Source organism: Ambystoma mexicanum, chromosome 6q, assembly GCF_040938575.1.
Source record: "Ambystoma mexicanum isolate Mex_15411 chromosome 6q, UKY_AmexF1_1, whole genome shotgun sequence".
In the NCBI taxonomy this organism is placed as follows: domain Eukaryota; kingdom Metazoa; phylum Chordata; class Amphibia; order Caudata; family Ambystomatidae; genus Ambystoma; species Ambystoma mexicanum.
Window position 1 is genome coordinate 1094439688 of NC_090937.1, and position 15995 is coordinate 1094455682.

General features: G+C 44.8%; 1 protein-coding gene across 3 annotated transcripts in view; it reads left to right on the forward strand.

The window, feature by feature from the left end:
* The first annotated feature begins 4386 nt into the window (after window positions 1–4386).
* The window catches only part of CHIC2 (cysteine rich hydrophobic domain 2), a 470301-nt gene continuing 458692 nt past the window's right edge, over window positions 4387–15995 (forward strand). For 2 of the 3 annotated variants that reach the window (XR_011282276.1, XM_069631652.1), the window contains exon 1: window positions 4424–4711. Coding sequence is in view for 2 of the 3 variants with exons in the window: in XM_069631652.1 (XP_069487753.1) it covers window positions 4566–4711 (146 nt within the window). In the remaining variant the exon portion in view is untranslated. Of the gene's footprint in view, window positions 4712–15995 lie in introns of all 3 variants that reach the window. The other variant, XM_069631651.1, reaches the window with a different exon arrangement.

Genomic DNA, 15995 nt, shown 5'->3' on the forward strand with positions numbered 1-15995 from the left:
CTTGCACAGTAATACAGTACGTTGATGACTTGATGTGTAGCCCGACAGAAGAGGAGTACAGACGGGACTCTGTGACACAAATGACTTTCCTAGCAAAGGATACAAAGCGAACAGAGAGAAGTTACAATACTGTAAAAGAGAGGTGGTAAACTTGGGTCTGATTATGTCAGCAGACAGGAGAAAAATAACACCAGAAAGAGTAGAGGCCATACACATGAACAAAAACAGTGAAAGAATGCTGCAGTTTCTGGGCTTGTGCAACTATTGCAGAGCCTAGGTTTTTGATTACTCCACATACACCAGGCCATTGTTGCAAGCACTAAAAGGAGCACAGAAGAATAAAACACACATAAAATGGACATCTGAAATGGGCGAAAGCTTTGATAAGCTAAAGCACGATTTATCACATGTACCAGTGTTAGCAACTCCCAATTAGAAAGAAAAACTTCACCTGTTCTCACATTCAGATGGCAAAGTAATGACAGCAGTACTGACACAGAAAAAGGGACAAAGACATAAGCCACTTGCATATTATAGTGGGTCACTGGATGCAGTAATGCAGGGACATTTCCCATTTAAGCAGGCACTTGCTGCTGCTGCATTTGTTCTGTACGTGTAACATGAATAATGTGCAATGCTGGAGAAAACTAAAAACAACACTGACAACTCAGAGATCTCCAGGGTATGAGGTGATACTAACCACCCCAGCAATAGAAGTGGTGAGATGCAGGACCATAAATCCAGCTGAATTAATTGCAGAAAAAACGGAGGAAGGGGATTATGCACATGACTACATAGCATGTATAGACAGGAGTGAAGGTATGCTCCTGGTTACAGAAGAAGTGATCAAACGGGAGGGCATGATTTTCATTAACAGAAGTTCCAGAATTGACCAAACCATGGGAAAAAGGCATTCAGGATGCGCAGTGGTGGGGCACATGCCAGGAGTACACAAGGGAGAGGAGTTGATAGTGTACTCACAGATACAACTACCAAACCATTACTCTTCCCAAGCAGCAGAGCTAGTGGACTTGATTGAAGCACTCAACATGTCAGAGGACCACGCTGTGCACAATTTCTCTGATTCTGCCTAGGTCACCTCTACAGTGTACTCAGGATTAGGATTAGCAAGGTGGGAAAGGATGGAGTTTAAAAGAAGTGATGGTACTCCCGTTTAGCATGCAGCGTTACTGAGTAAACTACTAGAAATGTTACCGCTCCCAGTAGAGTTAGCATTAATAAAGTTCAATTCCCATACAGGAGTGCAAGATTTTATATCACTAGGAAATGAATGAGCACCACACAGAGCAGCAAAAGAAGCAGCATATATGCCAGAGGGATCACATGTGCTGTTCCCTGGCGAAGAAGATAAAATACCTCTGACAGCAGTATTAAAAGTGAGCAACGAAAACAATGCATTGCCAGAAAACTTAAATGCAACCCCAATATTGCAGATAATTGAATTGCAGGGAGAGTTGTGGAAGAGGCGAGTATGTGCTCTGTCCCCAACTGACTTGGTTTGGCAACATCATAGCACAAGAAAGGTTGTCATTCCGAAACAATTGTTACAACTGGCATTGTAACAGCTTCACTATCCTAACCGCGTATCAAAAGAGCATGTGGCTGCAGGAATAAGTGAAGACTGGTTTGTGCCAAATCTGCATGATCGTATCACTCAGAATGTAAACAACTGCAGGACCTGCCAGAAGTTTCTGCCAGGTCACACATCGAGAGTTATACAGGAAGCATTGCCACACCCGGAAAGGCCCCTCCCGCCACGTGCATATCAATTAGATTGACATGCAAGAGAGGTGTACTTCTTACAAGTATCTGCTTGTAGTTGTGTGTCCATTCTCATGTTGGCATGGGGCAGGTCCCTGTGCTCACAATGATGCCCGCTCTGTCGCAGAATTTCTTGTGTGGGAGGTGTTCCTGAGGTGGGGGGATTCCAGATTAAATTCGTTCTGATAATGGGCACTTTGCCAATGATTTGATAAAGGAGATTACAGCACTCCTGGAGATAATGCATAAACTATGTACGGTTTACCATCCTCAAGCCAACGGTTTGGAAGAAAAGATGAATGGACTGCTCAAAAGGCGATTGGCTAAGTTTACTCAAAAGCTTGAAAAATCATGGGTGCAGTGCACGCATCTTGCTTTGTTTGCGCTAAGAAATACACCTGGAGGAGATCATCAACTGACTGCTCATGTGACTGGCACAGGGCGGAGAATGCATGCGCCTATTCTGCCGTTGAGTACAATGTCTGATGGTCAATCTACTTCTGCTATTCTGGGGGGGATTTGATACATAGCTTAAAGAAGTTACCAAGTCACTTAAATATATCTCCTTGCAGAGGAGGCCTAAAAACCAATCCGGACAATCAGGTGATCCAAACGGACATTTCCTACAAGCAGCACCTCTTTATCCGGGTGACCACGTACTTGTGCGGAACCACGTCAGGAAGTGGAATGAGGAGCGCTTCACTGGCCCACATACCATCATCTACTCAACAATTGCTGTCAAGCTCGAAGGACGGCAGGGATGGGTCCACATAATGGACGTTCACAAAGACAAAAGCACTGTCTCCCAAAGCACAACATAATGGGGAATATAAGCAGACTTACTTTTCATTTTCTAAAAGCCATTAGAATGTATAAAAAGCCAGTGAAAGAGGGTGCTGAAAAAGTTTACAATGCAAAATATGTAGCAAAGAAAAAAGACATTTTCACTTTTCTGGAGCGTAATGAGGTTAATATGTTTTTGCATAGTATTAATACTTTTATTGGAGTTTTAAAGAAAAAAAGTGAAACACAAATGAGTGAAAATAGTAATATGAGAAAAAGAAATATGATGAATGGGGAGGGCTTCCACCATGGCACTGAAGAGGAGCATAAGTCATTAACACAGACATTTGGCATGATGAGATGATGCACGTGGGAAGATAGAGAGGAAATGGCACCTGCTACGTCTACTTCCTCATTCCACACGTAGTCAGAGGGTCCAAGCTTATCCTGCCCAAAGCAGTGTCCCATGAGGAGGCAGGATGCCTAATGCACCTAAGGACTTGCATTATATAAAGTTCTAACCTTAGGGGTGTTTCTTTGACAGCAACGTTTTCCTGCAGTTTTGTTGCACGTTGCTTGAACTTGCTGTTCCAGCTGCGCCTGGGGCCCTGAATAAAAGTGCATACCTTCTTGCACCTGCGTACACTCCTTTTTTGACTACTTTTGTGATATTTTGGCGTGTTTTTCGAGGCGACCCTGATACAGTCCCTTGGATATACTTTCATTCTATAAGAAAGGTGACAAGGAAAAGGGGTTTAGGGGTAATTTCCTGATTATAGTGGGTAATCTTCATTACTGACTCCAATGCTTCCTTGTTGGCTTCATCTCCCGCCCCCCCTTCCACCGACCCCTCCGGTAAAGTATCAAACAAGCAGGTACCCCTGGTAAAATATCAAACGAGTTTGTAGGTCAAAGGTCTGGGTATCCACAGGCAGAGCAGGTCTTGCAGGCATTTTATGATTAAAACCATGACTGTGGTACATGAACTCTACAACTGGACAACCATACATGCCAATCCTCCTCATTTAGTCAGGAGACTCCTGATTATACATGCCAGCCCCCCTGATTTAGGCGAGAAACTCCTGATTTCGTTCTCCCACCTAAAATAATTCCAACCCCAATGACATTCCTCTGAGAAGATTAATTTCTCCCAATCTGTACGATGAAATGACCAGCTAATGTGCTTCAGAACGTTGGCATGTATGTAAAAATATTGATATTTTTTACTTTCTCTCGCCTAAAATAATTCGAATCCCAATGCAATCCCATGGGAAAATGTATTTCTGCTGCTGTGATGAAATCTCCCTCACACTTGCTCCAGAATGTTGCCATACATGAAAAACTGCGTAGGTTATGGGCAGGGGCTGAGCTCTGACAGTTATCACTGATAACTGATCTCAGCCTCTAGTGTAGGGGTCAGTAACGGCAGGCAAAGCAACTAGGCCGGGGTGGAGCTACAAGAGCATTGATCAATCCCCGTGACCGAGCTGTTAGAGAGCAGCGCTACCAACACCACGCTGTATTTTCACGCTGCCTGTATGTGTGAATGCAAGTATCCCTGAGGGGGCAGGGCTAACACGTGGGCGTTGCCAAACATCAAGTCTTGCACTCTGGCATTGGGAACCGGATATGTTCGTTCACTCTAAATCCCCGCTTTAACAGTTCAGATTGAGATACCCAATCCTTGAACCACGGGCTCAGTCATGAGTCCCACTGTCATCCGCCAGCCGGTGCTTCGGCTCGAACAGGTAATGTCGCACTCACAAGTTCCTACCGTCACCAGCTCCTGAAAGCAAAGCGCGCTCCCGCAGCTGTCAGTGACGTCATCGGCACGCGCTGCTGAGGACCGGGCTTGCGCCGTTGCCTGAGTTTCGCCGAGTGACGCGGCGGCGCAGGATGTTATTGTTTGCAGCCGGATCCACAGCCATGGCTGAGGTGGTGGTAAGACGAGGCCGGGAGTTCCCGCGGGCCGGTCTTGACACCGAGACTCCACGTTCCGCATGAGCTCGTCCCCTGTAGTTATGGCTGACTTCGATGAGATATACGAGGAAGAGGAGGAGGGCAGCGAGGAACGCGCGCTAGAGGAGCAGCTGCTGAAGTACAAGCCCGACCCGGTTGTGGTGCGGGGATCCGGGCACGTCACAGTGTAAGAGACTGCATGGGCCGTGAGGGCAGTATGGGATGACAACCACGGTGGTTGCATTTGACAGAGATAACTGGTCCCCTGGAAGTGTGGCTGCGGACATGTAGAGTGAGCGAAAGAGGGATGTAAAGCAGGTTTGGTGCATTATAGGCATCTAGTACACGAGGGTACAAGAGACGTTCGTTGCCAACGAATTGGCTTTCCTGGACGGAAGGAGAGTGTGCAGTGATTACTGCTGTTACAGGGAAGGTCAATGTGGGTGTGGCTAGTTGCTAGAAGAAAGGCTATGTATGGGGTAGAAAACCGCGTGAGAGCGGAACTTTCATCGCAGACTGGCGAAGGGTAGATGCGGATAAATAAGGTCGTGGACCCTCGCTCCCTATCAACGTTGCAATAAGATGCATATGATTTTGTAATTTCTCTTCTTCGACCCCCCCAACTGCATTTACATAATTAAGCATCACAAGCTTGTCTTTGGTTTTTTGTTTAAATTAGTTTTTGCTGGATTTCGCTACAAGGGTTGGTTCCGAGCAGCCGCAGTCAGAGTAATGACAGGGTTTCGCATGGCTATAGATCTCACAACAGTGGCATTTGGATGCATCTTTATCTGGCAATTTGTGAATTGTTTCTTGTTGCAGTACTGTATCCTTGCGCTTGGAGAAGTGTAACTCCCAACAGACCATCACGTGGGAGGCGTAGTTGTCAGTTTACCGTCTCAAATTAGCTTTCTCCAGAGTCCCCAAAGACTGCATCCAATCTTACCCGGTTGTTGGGTTATGGCAGAGATTTTAGGTGACTGGTGCGTTTGGGTAAGATCGGGAAGTATATGTCGTAAGTGGAAATGTGGGTATCGGACAGTCATCCATGAAAGGCGCTCAAAGACCCTCTGGTTAGGGCTAGCGGAAAACACTAATTCAATAAAATAAATATCCTGTTAAAGTTCAGCAGAGTATGGCTTTGTCAACTCGTTTTTTAACCACTACACCAGTGAGCTGTCCAAAAAAAGAACCTGTAACAACTACTCTGCCTTAGATTGTCATCTGATTTTCTTGTGCTTCCGCTTCCTTAATTTAAGGCCTGTTGTGAGTAAACAATAACACGTTTTGTCATTTAGATGTGAATTTTCCCGGTAAGATGCTCTCGTGGGTATGTGGTGTGGAGGATGTTTGACCTCCTCAGCATGAGCCTGGGGAAGGAGATTTCAGCCCACCTCAGCTTGGTTTAAGGCTATCGGTGTTGGTGCCACTTCAGCCCATCTCAATGTGGCCTGTGGCGGAAGCAGGCATCCCACATCAGTGTGCCTTGTCGTGTGGTTGTAATCCAGAGGTGGGTTTCAGAACACCTACATCGTGGGCTTTGGAGACTTGAGATAGCTTTGGTTTGGCACCCTGTGCAGCGTTGTCTGTGGGATTTTCTGGCCACCTCAGTGTAGGCTGGAGGGCTTAGGACCATTTTAGCCCAAGGCCTCCTTCAGAGTGGGCTGTGGAACTTCAGAGCACCTAGTCTAGTTTAGGAACTTTGATGGGGGAGCGGTAACACGGTCAGATAACCATTCACATAATGGCTCTGGGTCTGTAACTGCTAAAGTGAATACTTTAGATTTTCCTAAATGGGGATGTCAAACGCACGTTTTGTCTTAACTTGATGTGCCATAAGCTGGCTGCGTGAGTAACAGTTCCTTATGGGGATATATGGCGAGCACCTAATTGCCATGTGCCTCTTGGCTTGTGCATGCGTCATGGCAATTTTTTGGCGGCAGACTAGCAGTGTCCTTTCTATATTGGGGCTGGGGTTCATTTCTGGCGTGAGTGGTTGATTGTGGGCCTTAAGTGACTGTTGCTAATGCTTCTTTATGATTGCGTTAGTGGTGGTATTTGTTCTTTGGGTCTAGAATGTGGAACCATTTGGGGTGGCTGTCTGGTTGCTTTTCCTCAGCAGACGGTAGTGGTGGTACCTCTTTGGTAGAGTTGTGCTCCATGCTTAATTTGTAAGAAAATAAGTGGCAGGGCCCAAATATATTCTTGCATGGGGGCAGTTCCCTGTCTACTGTTGACGCCACCCACTGTTGTTTCATACAGCACCACATGGCTGCTCCATGGTGTCAACATATTTGGGTTAAAGCTCTAACTCCCACTGGTTCATTGAGGGTGAAAGCAACATAAAATATTAGATGTCTGGAAATAAAATGACCACATCATCTTTAACCTTTTGCTCTAACCCTATCCTTGTGAAGTGGAGCATATTAATCATCTAACCACAGGAAAAAAGAGCACAATGCTTTCCTCCTATGATAAATGGGTGGGTGAATGTATGCAAAATCATTACTGAACTGATACGTTGCCTGTCAAACACGGCAGCAAGCTCGTGTTGCATAGCATGCCACTCATGACTGGCTCTCCTGTTCGATATGAGTCTTTTCACAGACTTTGCCCTTGTGTTGGGGCTGTTGGCTGGGGACTGTCCTGTTGTTTTCAACCCACCCTGCTGGTTATTGGACGATAGAAATTGCAGCAATGTCATGCAGTCTGAGTGGAGCAGTCTGCGAACATGGCCCGCATCAGTATCCAGAATTAGTCCATGCATCTCATTGTTTTTCATAAATAGTCCAGCCCTGCCAACCTGGCTCATCAGGTTTATGAATGAATAACAATGAGCCAGCCAGGATGCAGAGACCTTGAGTGCACGCTGTTGTCGATTGATATGTTACTGTGACTGATGGAGAGTTAAAATAATAAAGTTGTCAAAACACCACATCATTATCAAACTGGGCTTAGGAGGCTTACAAATAAAGAAATAAATCGGGTCTCAGAAATAAATGCCAGGGCTGAGCACTGCCAAACGCCATCCCTCAGAAATTAAGCACCGGTTGTGCTTCCTTGGGGCAGGTTAATAGCTTATTGTTCTTCGAGTGTTGGCATTTCCCACATCATCAGTGGGATTTGTGGAGTGTTACTTGCCAGCAGTAATATACTACAATGTGTTACCTCTGCATGGGCTGGGCAAAGTACTTAGTTGGGTAGTGAGAGACACAACCAGGCGGAATGTGGATAAACAAGTATTTATTAACAGAGAGTGGCAAGCACCTCTGCCGGCCTCCTTCTCTCCACTTCCTTGTGTTCAGAACCGTGCGCAGTTCTGGAACACTTTAAAATCGTTCCCCTTAACAAATAATAAACAAAGTAACATTACCCCCCCCACCCTCCAACCATCACAACTTGAGCTATGACAATGGATAAAAAAAAAAAATTAACTAAAGAACTACTATTTTTGAAACCAATGGCAGCATCGAAATTGTATCGACCACAAAGCACATTTTTAAACTTGAATGGAAAAGTTTTAACTTCCGCTGACACGGCCACCCACACTCTTCACCAACACTCTTCATTTCCTCGTCCACACTGTTTACTTCCTCCCCGCCTCTTCTCATCACTCCATCCTTAAGAGATTCCGACCCCCTCCTCACTTGATTGCAGCCTGCTCTTGGACCACACCTTTCAACCACTACACTATTCTTTACAGCGGCAATTCTTTTTGGTCCCAAAAGTTTGCTCTCCAGACCTTTATCCCGTACCTGGAATTCTCAATCGATACCCAATCCCCAACTTCCCATTTCCTTTCCTTTTGAAGTTTTCATCAAACACTCCTTTCTACTGACACTTTGCCTCTCCCACCATCCTCATCACCTCCTTCTGAATAACCATTCACACTGCACGCCAGTCCTAACCATATGGGACACAATCTTGTCCCTGGTTGTCTTACCATAAGTGACACAAAAGGAGACACTTTCGTTACTGATTGGGGTGTAACACAATAACTCCATACCATGTGTTTCAACACAATTACTCCACAATAACCCCAACCTCATAGCCATTTGAATGCCTACTTTAAGAAACCTATTGGCACGTTCCACCATCCCATTCGCTCCAGGCTGTGCATGTGTGTTTGACGCCAAACTCTGTCAAAAATGTTTTCATTGTTCCTGAACATAACTGCACCCAATTATCAGTTACAATTTCTGTGGGGAACCCTTCACAAGAAAACACCTTTCAAAAAATGTCACCAACTCCGTGGATGCTTCTTGGTCCCTTCCACTCATCAGCTTCGAGTGATAATCCACTAAGACTACAACAAACTTAAATCCCTCACCCAACCCATGAATGGAACCCATTAAATCCACTGCAACCTTTACTTGCACAGGCCGACGTGATGTTTCACGCACCACTCTGCATTTGTCACTTGCCAAGCAAACGTTGCATCTCCTTATTTCTCTATCAACTCCACCATCCATATCTGGCCACCAATAACTCGGTCTCTGTCTCAACATCCTTTTTGTGCTATCTCTTTCTGCCAACCTCCATTCTTCCTCATTTAAAGCGCCCTGCTCAATACTGACTGCAATCATTTCTTCTTCCTTTCTTTCTCCCTGGTAACCTTCACTGCCACAGTTCACCGGCAGTCGAGACGGGCAATCCGCCACTGCATTTTCCTTGCCCGGAAAATGGCACACTTGAAAATCATAATTTTCTAATCCTAATACCCATTTTGAAATTCTGGGTATGCCCCAGGACCAATTTTCACCTGTACCAATGGTCTGTGATCAGTCTTTACTGTAAAATGTTGGCCCCACAGAAAGAATTTAAATTGTATGACAGCCCAAAATACTGCCAAGGCTTCTCTCTCCACAACTGAATAATTTTTCTCAGCACCCCTCAATGGTCTAGATGCAAAAGCTATCACATGTTCTTCCTTCCTTCACACAGTCCAACTGTGACGAAGACACTCCCAGGCGCAATAAACTGGCATTTACTGTCAACACCATTTTACATGCGCTCACAAACCCCCCTACAGAAGGTGCATTGGAAATCCCTTTCTTGATTTCCTGGAACACTTAATACAATCACCTGACCACAAAAAATGCACTCCTTTCTTCAGTAATGCTCTCAATGGAGTCGAGATGAAGGCAAAATTGATGACAAACGTGTGGTAGAACTCTGCCATGCCCATGAATGATCTTAACTGATCTGTATCCTGTGGTGCTGGGGCCTTACTAATGGCTTCTTCTAGATTTTGTTTGGGCGATATTCCTTGATCTGAAATTCTGTGCCCAAGATTCTCAACTTCACGTTCCACAATCTTACATTTGCGGAGCTCCACTGTAAGCCCTGACTCACACAACCTTTTGAACACATTTCTCAATAAATACCCTGTCATGTTGTTCAACACAATTGGCAAAAATGAGAATATCTTCCTGAAACGCAATCACATTGCTGACAGCCTCCAAAACCTTCATCACGTGCTGAAAAACAGCTGTGGCTGACGCCAACCCAAATGGCATCCCAATGTATTTAAAAGTCCCTTCCGGCGTAATGAATGCTGTAACATCTTAACACTCTTGTGACAGGTAATTGGTGATAGGCAGCGGACCAATCCATCACTGTAAACCAACTCACTTCTCCCAACACTGCCAAGACTTCTGATATTACTGGTAAGGGGTGTCTCTCCACAAAAATATTCTTAAGTGTTCTCAAGTCAACGCATAAGCGACTTCCCATTGCCTGCTACAAGCAGTACCGGAGATAGCCACTACGTACCATACACCCGCTCTGTACCATACACCCGCTTTATCACTCATCTCTTCAGGATTCCATCAAGTTCCTTATGTAGCTGTTCTTTCATGTGGTGGGGAACTGGTCACACTTTATGCACTACTGGTTGTGCTTTTTTTCTTCATTTTGATACTGTTCAAAATCCTTTGGCTTTCCCCAAATTCTCTGTGAACACCATAGGGAATTCTGAGGCCTGTTTGCCATCCACTTCTGCTATCGTCACCGGAATGGGTGCACTTGCCTGTATGCAACCCCCTAGGTTCGTTTACTCCTCCCTTCCTAGCAAAGAAGATCCCTTTTTTTGCTATTAGGATGTTCACTGCACCGTTCCTTCCTTTTGTAGCCAACAGGCCCTCGGAACATCCCTATTAATTCAATCTCTGTCTCGCCATAATAACACGGGTGGACGTGAGGTGGTTCTAATTCTTGCAATCCTCTTGACAGGGTTCGTGTGAATGTTTCCTTCAAGATAATTGTCTATGGCGAAGCGCTGTCTACCTTGGACACATTGGAACCATCAATGTGAAAGATGTCTGCTGGACCTTCCCTCCCGACACTGCTGATATTTCAAATATGTGCCGGGGTTTTCCTTCATCCGCTTTGAGGTGTTGTCATCACTTCTTGTTCCTGTTGACTTTGCCTGTACTCCACAGTATTAATGGTGTTCTCCTTAGACATTAAAAGTAACCCTTGCGTCTACACCTGATGCACTCAGCATTCCCTGCTTGTCAGAACACACTTGTTAATGCATGTCTTGTATTTCCACATCTTAAGCATCTGTAGCTGGATCACTCCTTCCTAGTGCTAGCGCCCTTTCTTTCACTTGCTGTACCTTTCTATCTTCATCTCCTTCATGTACTGCGTCATTTGCTTAAAACCTCTGGTGAGCTCTATGGCTTGTTCTAGGTTCATATCTTTTGTCAGCAATTTTTCTTGCACTCTGCGGTTGTTGGTGCACCTCACCAGCTGATCCCAGATCAGGGAATTTGTTAAAGTGCCGAATTCGAATTTAGGGCTCAGTGTCCTCGGGCCAGCCACACACCCATCCACTGGTTCCACAGGGCCTTATGTTCTTTGAAATAACTTTTATGTCTCTCGTATGTTCAATTTCTTTATTTTTGTGCGAAAAAATGTCCTCCATTTTTTTTTTTTCATGGCCAATGTAAATTCATCAAGGTCTCCTGCTTCTTCTCCCTGTGGTTCTGGAAGGCTGTCGTAGACACTGTGGCTGGCCCACTAGGCCCAAAGGAGTAACAATGCTCGTTTCCTGGATACATTGAACTCTCTGCCCATGGCCACAATGTATGTTTCAAACATCTTGTTCCACCTCTGTGCTTTCCTTCGCCAATCCTCGTTGCCAATGTTGGGTAGTGATATAAACGACCAGCAAGTATTTATTAACGGAGAGCGCAGAAGGCGGCAAGCACCTCTGCCGGCCATCACCTCTCAACTTCCTTATGTTCCAGAACCGTGCACAACTAAAAAAAAAAAAAAAAACGCATACTTCCTCTATAGGCATTGGCATGTGAGATGCGGGTGCATCTCCACTTTCAGGAAGGGCACCGTGAGACTACCCGACAGGAAAAGCTGGGAGCTCTATGGGTAGAGAACAAATTGTGTTTGATTGGAAAGGAGATGTAAAATGTAATGCCACACAGTTCAGACCACAATAACCCTCTAATATAAAACTGCTTTTATATAATTTAAGAGCTAAAGGTACATTTTGGAAGACGTAAAAAATATCCAAGGACTGGTGTCCAAGAACACATCCACAGAGATGCAAATGAGATCTGCTAGTTTATCTTTGAACTAGGATGTTTGGTTCAGAGAATGCTTTCTACACTGCTTGTGTACCTGTATTTAGTCATGTCCACCAGTGTTCTACCCCTATATGAAATGAGATCTTAGTTTAATTTTACGTAAGCTTGTTATGGTAATTGCTGCTGACTATTGGAAAATAAGAAGAAACAATCTATTCCAGTGCAGTATCATCCTGCCTTTCTTCTGTGGTATTTGCCAATAATTGATAATGTGCATTCTAGAATTTGGCGATCTTGCAATATTGGTGACAGAATTAGCCGATGGTACCTTGATTAATGTAATACCGGCTGACACATGGGTCAATATGTCAAGGAATTGTACTATATTCAAACTGAAGGAGACTAGAATTGTCCTACAGACCATTATGACATCCGTGAATATGGGTTGTATGACATTGAAGCAATAATTATCAAACTCTGGAGCCCCGGCCGGGCTGACTGATTTGGATGCAATCCACTAGCCTCAATTCACACAATTGTTTAGATTTGGTTGTTGTATGGCCCATAGACATATATAATCTCGCCCACGATATGGGGCAAGAGAAGACTGTCTTGGTTGGAATATTTTGATTGTTTTATTAAAACCTTTGAAATTACACACTTGTGGTCCACTAACCCATAATGATGGGGAAGTCGCGGAGAACATTGCAAATATGCAAACTGGTCTAAAATAGAAATTCTTATACCACAGTTTGCCTGTTATTGTTGCGCTAATCCAAACAAACAAAAATGGAAAATTGAACTTGCATTTCTGATTCAAATAGGTATCCATACACGAATTATCATAAATGATAGACTAGCTTAAATAAAGCCTTCGAGAAATGTTTTTATTTCAATAGCCATAAATTGTCAAAAACAATCACATTATAAGTCTATGGAAACATGAGCAAAACGATTTTGAATCTTCTAAATGGAGTCTGCTCACAATACATAAATAACATGATTCAAAATTGGAGCAATTGAAGTTTTGATTTCAAATGGTGTGTGATTCATTTTAATTTGGAAGTGTGACAGAATACACTAGGCGTTTCAGGGTTGTATTTAAATGTATCTGAATAAAGCTGTCTAAGAACACATGAAAAGGTAATGTAGAAATGATTTAATTTTGAAGTATGACCAGCGTTGTTCCGTCTCTGCTCCTGTTTCAACCTGGGCTTCTATTCCTTGCTTCTGCTGGCTCCGTGACCAAGAATGGTTCTGCCCCTCCGTGATGTCAGTACTGTAGAGGCTTGCTTCTGCGTTGCAGTCCCACTGCCTCTGTAGGAGTCTCCCCATGCTTTACCGTCTGTCCTCTTCTTATACATGCCACAAACAATTTGAATAGTGTCCTGTTTTTATGATTGGGGCATTTAGGTTGTTTTCAGGGTTACCTATAGCCAGATTGTTAAAGGCTTTTTGTAAAATGTTGTTGCAGGAGATAGTCTTTTCCATATTCATATATGCCGACAAGCTGGTTTGAACAGGGAGTTCCATTCTGTAATGGGATTCCTTACTGCCAAGAGAGGAGTCGCTCCCAATGAGGTTTTGCATGCCCAGACCCCTAGGGAGGATCTTGCACCATGGGCTCACCTTCCTAGCCGCAAATGGGGGGGGGGGGTGGACCTGTTGGGGGGGAGGGGGTGGGTCAGTAACACGAGGCGGACAACTGCTTGTAGATTTCTCGACATATGCCTTTTAATTAAGGAAATTATATAAATACCTTGTTTGCCCTACTCTACAAAGGAATTCCCTGCCTAGTATGACAGCTAAAGGAACAGTTTCTAAGCTGGCATAACTGGCCTTCATACTAAACAACAAACACATTCAGAAAATATATAGCAACACAATATTAACACAATGTTTGGCCTTGTCCTGTCCTGGTTGAAAAAGTACATTAAACACAAATCCACTGGTAACAAAATCTTTTTGTTCCTGGATGAAAGATCCACTTGCAGAAAAGAAAATGGCACCAATAGTAATCCTGGTTATGATGCATTCCTCCTATTCCTCCAGGGCGGTGTGGGGGGCAAGAGAGGGAAACCAAGGCAAGTGCTACGGCGTGAGGGTCCACATGCTAAGTGCAAGCGGGGGCCTGGTGCCCTGTATAACTCAGAGGGAGCCAGTCACTCAAGCAGACGGGGTGTAAGCAGGAGAGGGAAGGATGAAGAGAAGGGAAGGTCTTGAGGAGCTTCCAGAACTTGAGAAGATCCTGCTCAAGCCTGAGGGGGGCAGGGAGACCATTCCAGAGAGAGGTTCCTGCGGAGGAGAGAGATCTACCCCCCACATATTTGTCAGGATGTCATCCTTGTGCTGCTAGTTCCACCTCAATAACCATACTACTTCTGTTGGAACCATAGAACAGTCACCTTTTGTACCACTTCAAGGTTACATCTGCTGACAACATTTTATACTACCACAGCTCAGTACATTGAATTGTTTAGGCAGGTTTTGACAAGTCTCTTCAACCTCTTCAGGTATGCAAGGCACTCTTCCTTTTAATAACTTTATCAAAGAGGTAGCCTTGTTGCCTCTCCCGTCTGCCAAAATTACAACCCGGGTCTGCCCACAAGTCTCACTTCTCCCCTGCTTTACTCGCACATTCCTGTTATCAGTCCCATTTAATTACCAAAACCCTTGGTGCCACTCTCTCAGCTTCAGGTAATATTGGTATACTTGTATCTTAGACCACTTGAGTGTTAGCAGCTTCACCGTGCAGTTGGTTGCCTTCCTAACTCTTGGAAAGGTTGGTTTCACTATACAAAAGGGTTGCCCCTTGGCTTGGGCAATGCTTGGTCTTCTCTTCAATAGTTTAAATTCTTTGATTTGTAAAAATGAATGTCACTAGATACAATATACGATTCAATCTTCGTGGTTATTGCAGCTGGGAACACGCAACCCCTTTAGAGACCAGCACCATCAGCCCTGGTAGAATCACTCTGTGTGAAGGCCCACACAACACTTCAAAGATGGCCGCTGCCATGCTTTTGTCGACACTATGCTATCGTTCCTCTCCAATCATATCCCCAAGTAAAACAACGCAAAACCAATTGCCCATTTGAAATAGTGTATCAACCTTGTGTGCGCTAATCATATCCTGTCATGCAGACTACCTTCTTTCTCATGCCGGCATCTCTTCTGACCAATATGTCGCGTGAGGCACCCGAATAGTTTAAAAGGCTGCATAGCAACCCACACAGCCAGCAAAACTATCTAGAAAATAATACTGCGCAGGGCGGTCGCGAGCAGGCACCCTAACTGCTGCTGCCGACTCGGGCTACTTCATTGACCCGGCGCTCCCCACAGCATTCTACAAGCATGCACAGAACACGTTAATTCGAGTCAAAGTCCACGCCCAAAAAAGAACAAACAATGCAGTGTTGGCACCTACATCCGCACGTCTGGTGCACTCCTTAAGCAGTACTTGAAAAGCACCCTAATGACAATAGGAGACCTCTGCGACCAGCCCTCCAGCCACTGCATTCAACGCCATGCTCTGCGACCCTCAGGAATGCCTCTCTCCGTAGGCGGACGATTACTCAGTTGCTTTGTGCCCGTCCACGTCTTCGCATCTAGGCTTAGGTTTCTACAAATGCGCATCTCGACTTTGCCCGACACTCGTGCCCAACCGCAATGTACAATGCAAACACGCTGGTCTGCGCATCAACTTGATCAATGCAGATCTGTTTCATACTCAAGCAACTGCTGCTAGCCTCGCCGCCATTCCTAGAAATCATGACTACCATGCACAGGACAACCATATGCTTATTCTCTACATACCCCTGGCCTATTAGTGCAAATGCCCCTCCAAATTCTGCTGCAAATGACTTTGCTTGCGTTCCCCCAAATACTGCTGCAAATGACTTTGCTGGTGTTTCACCCCCT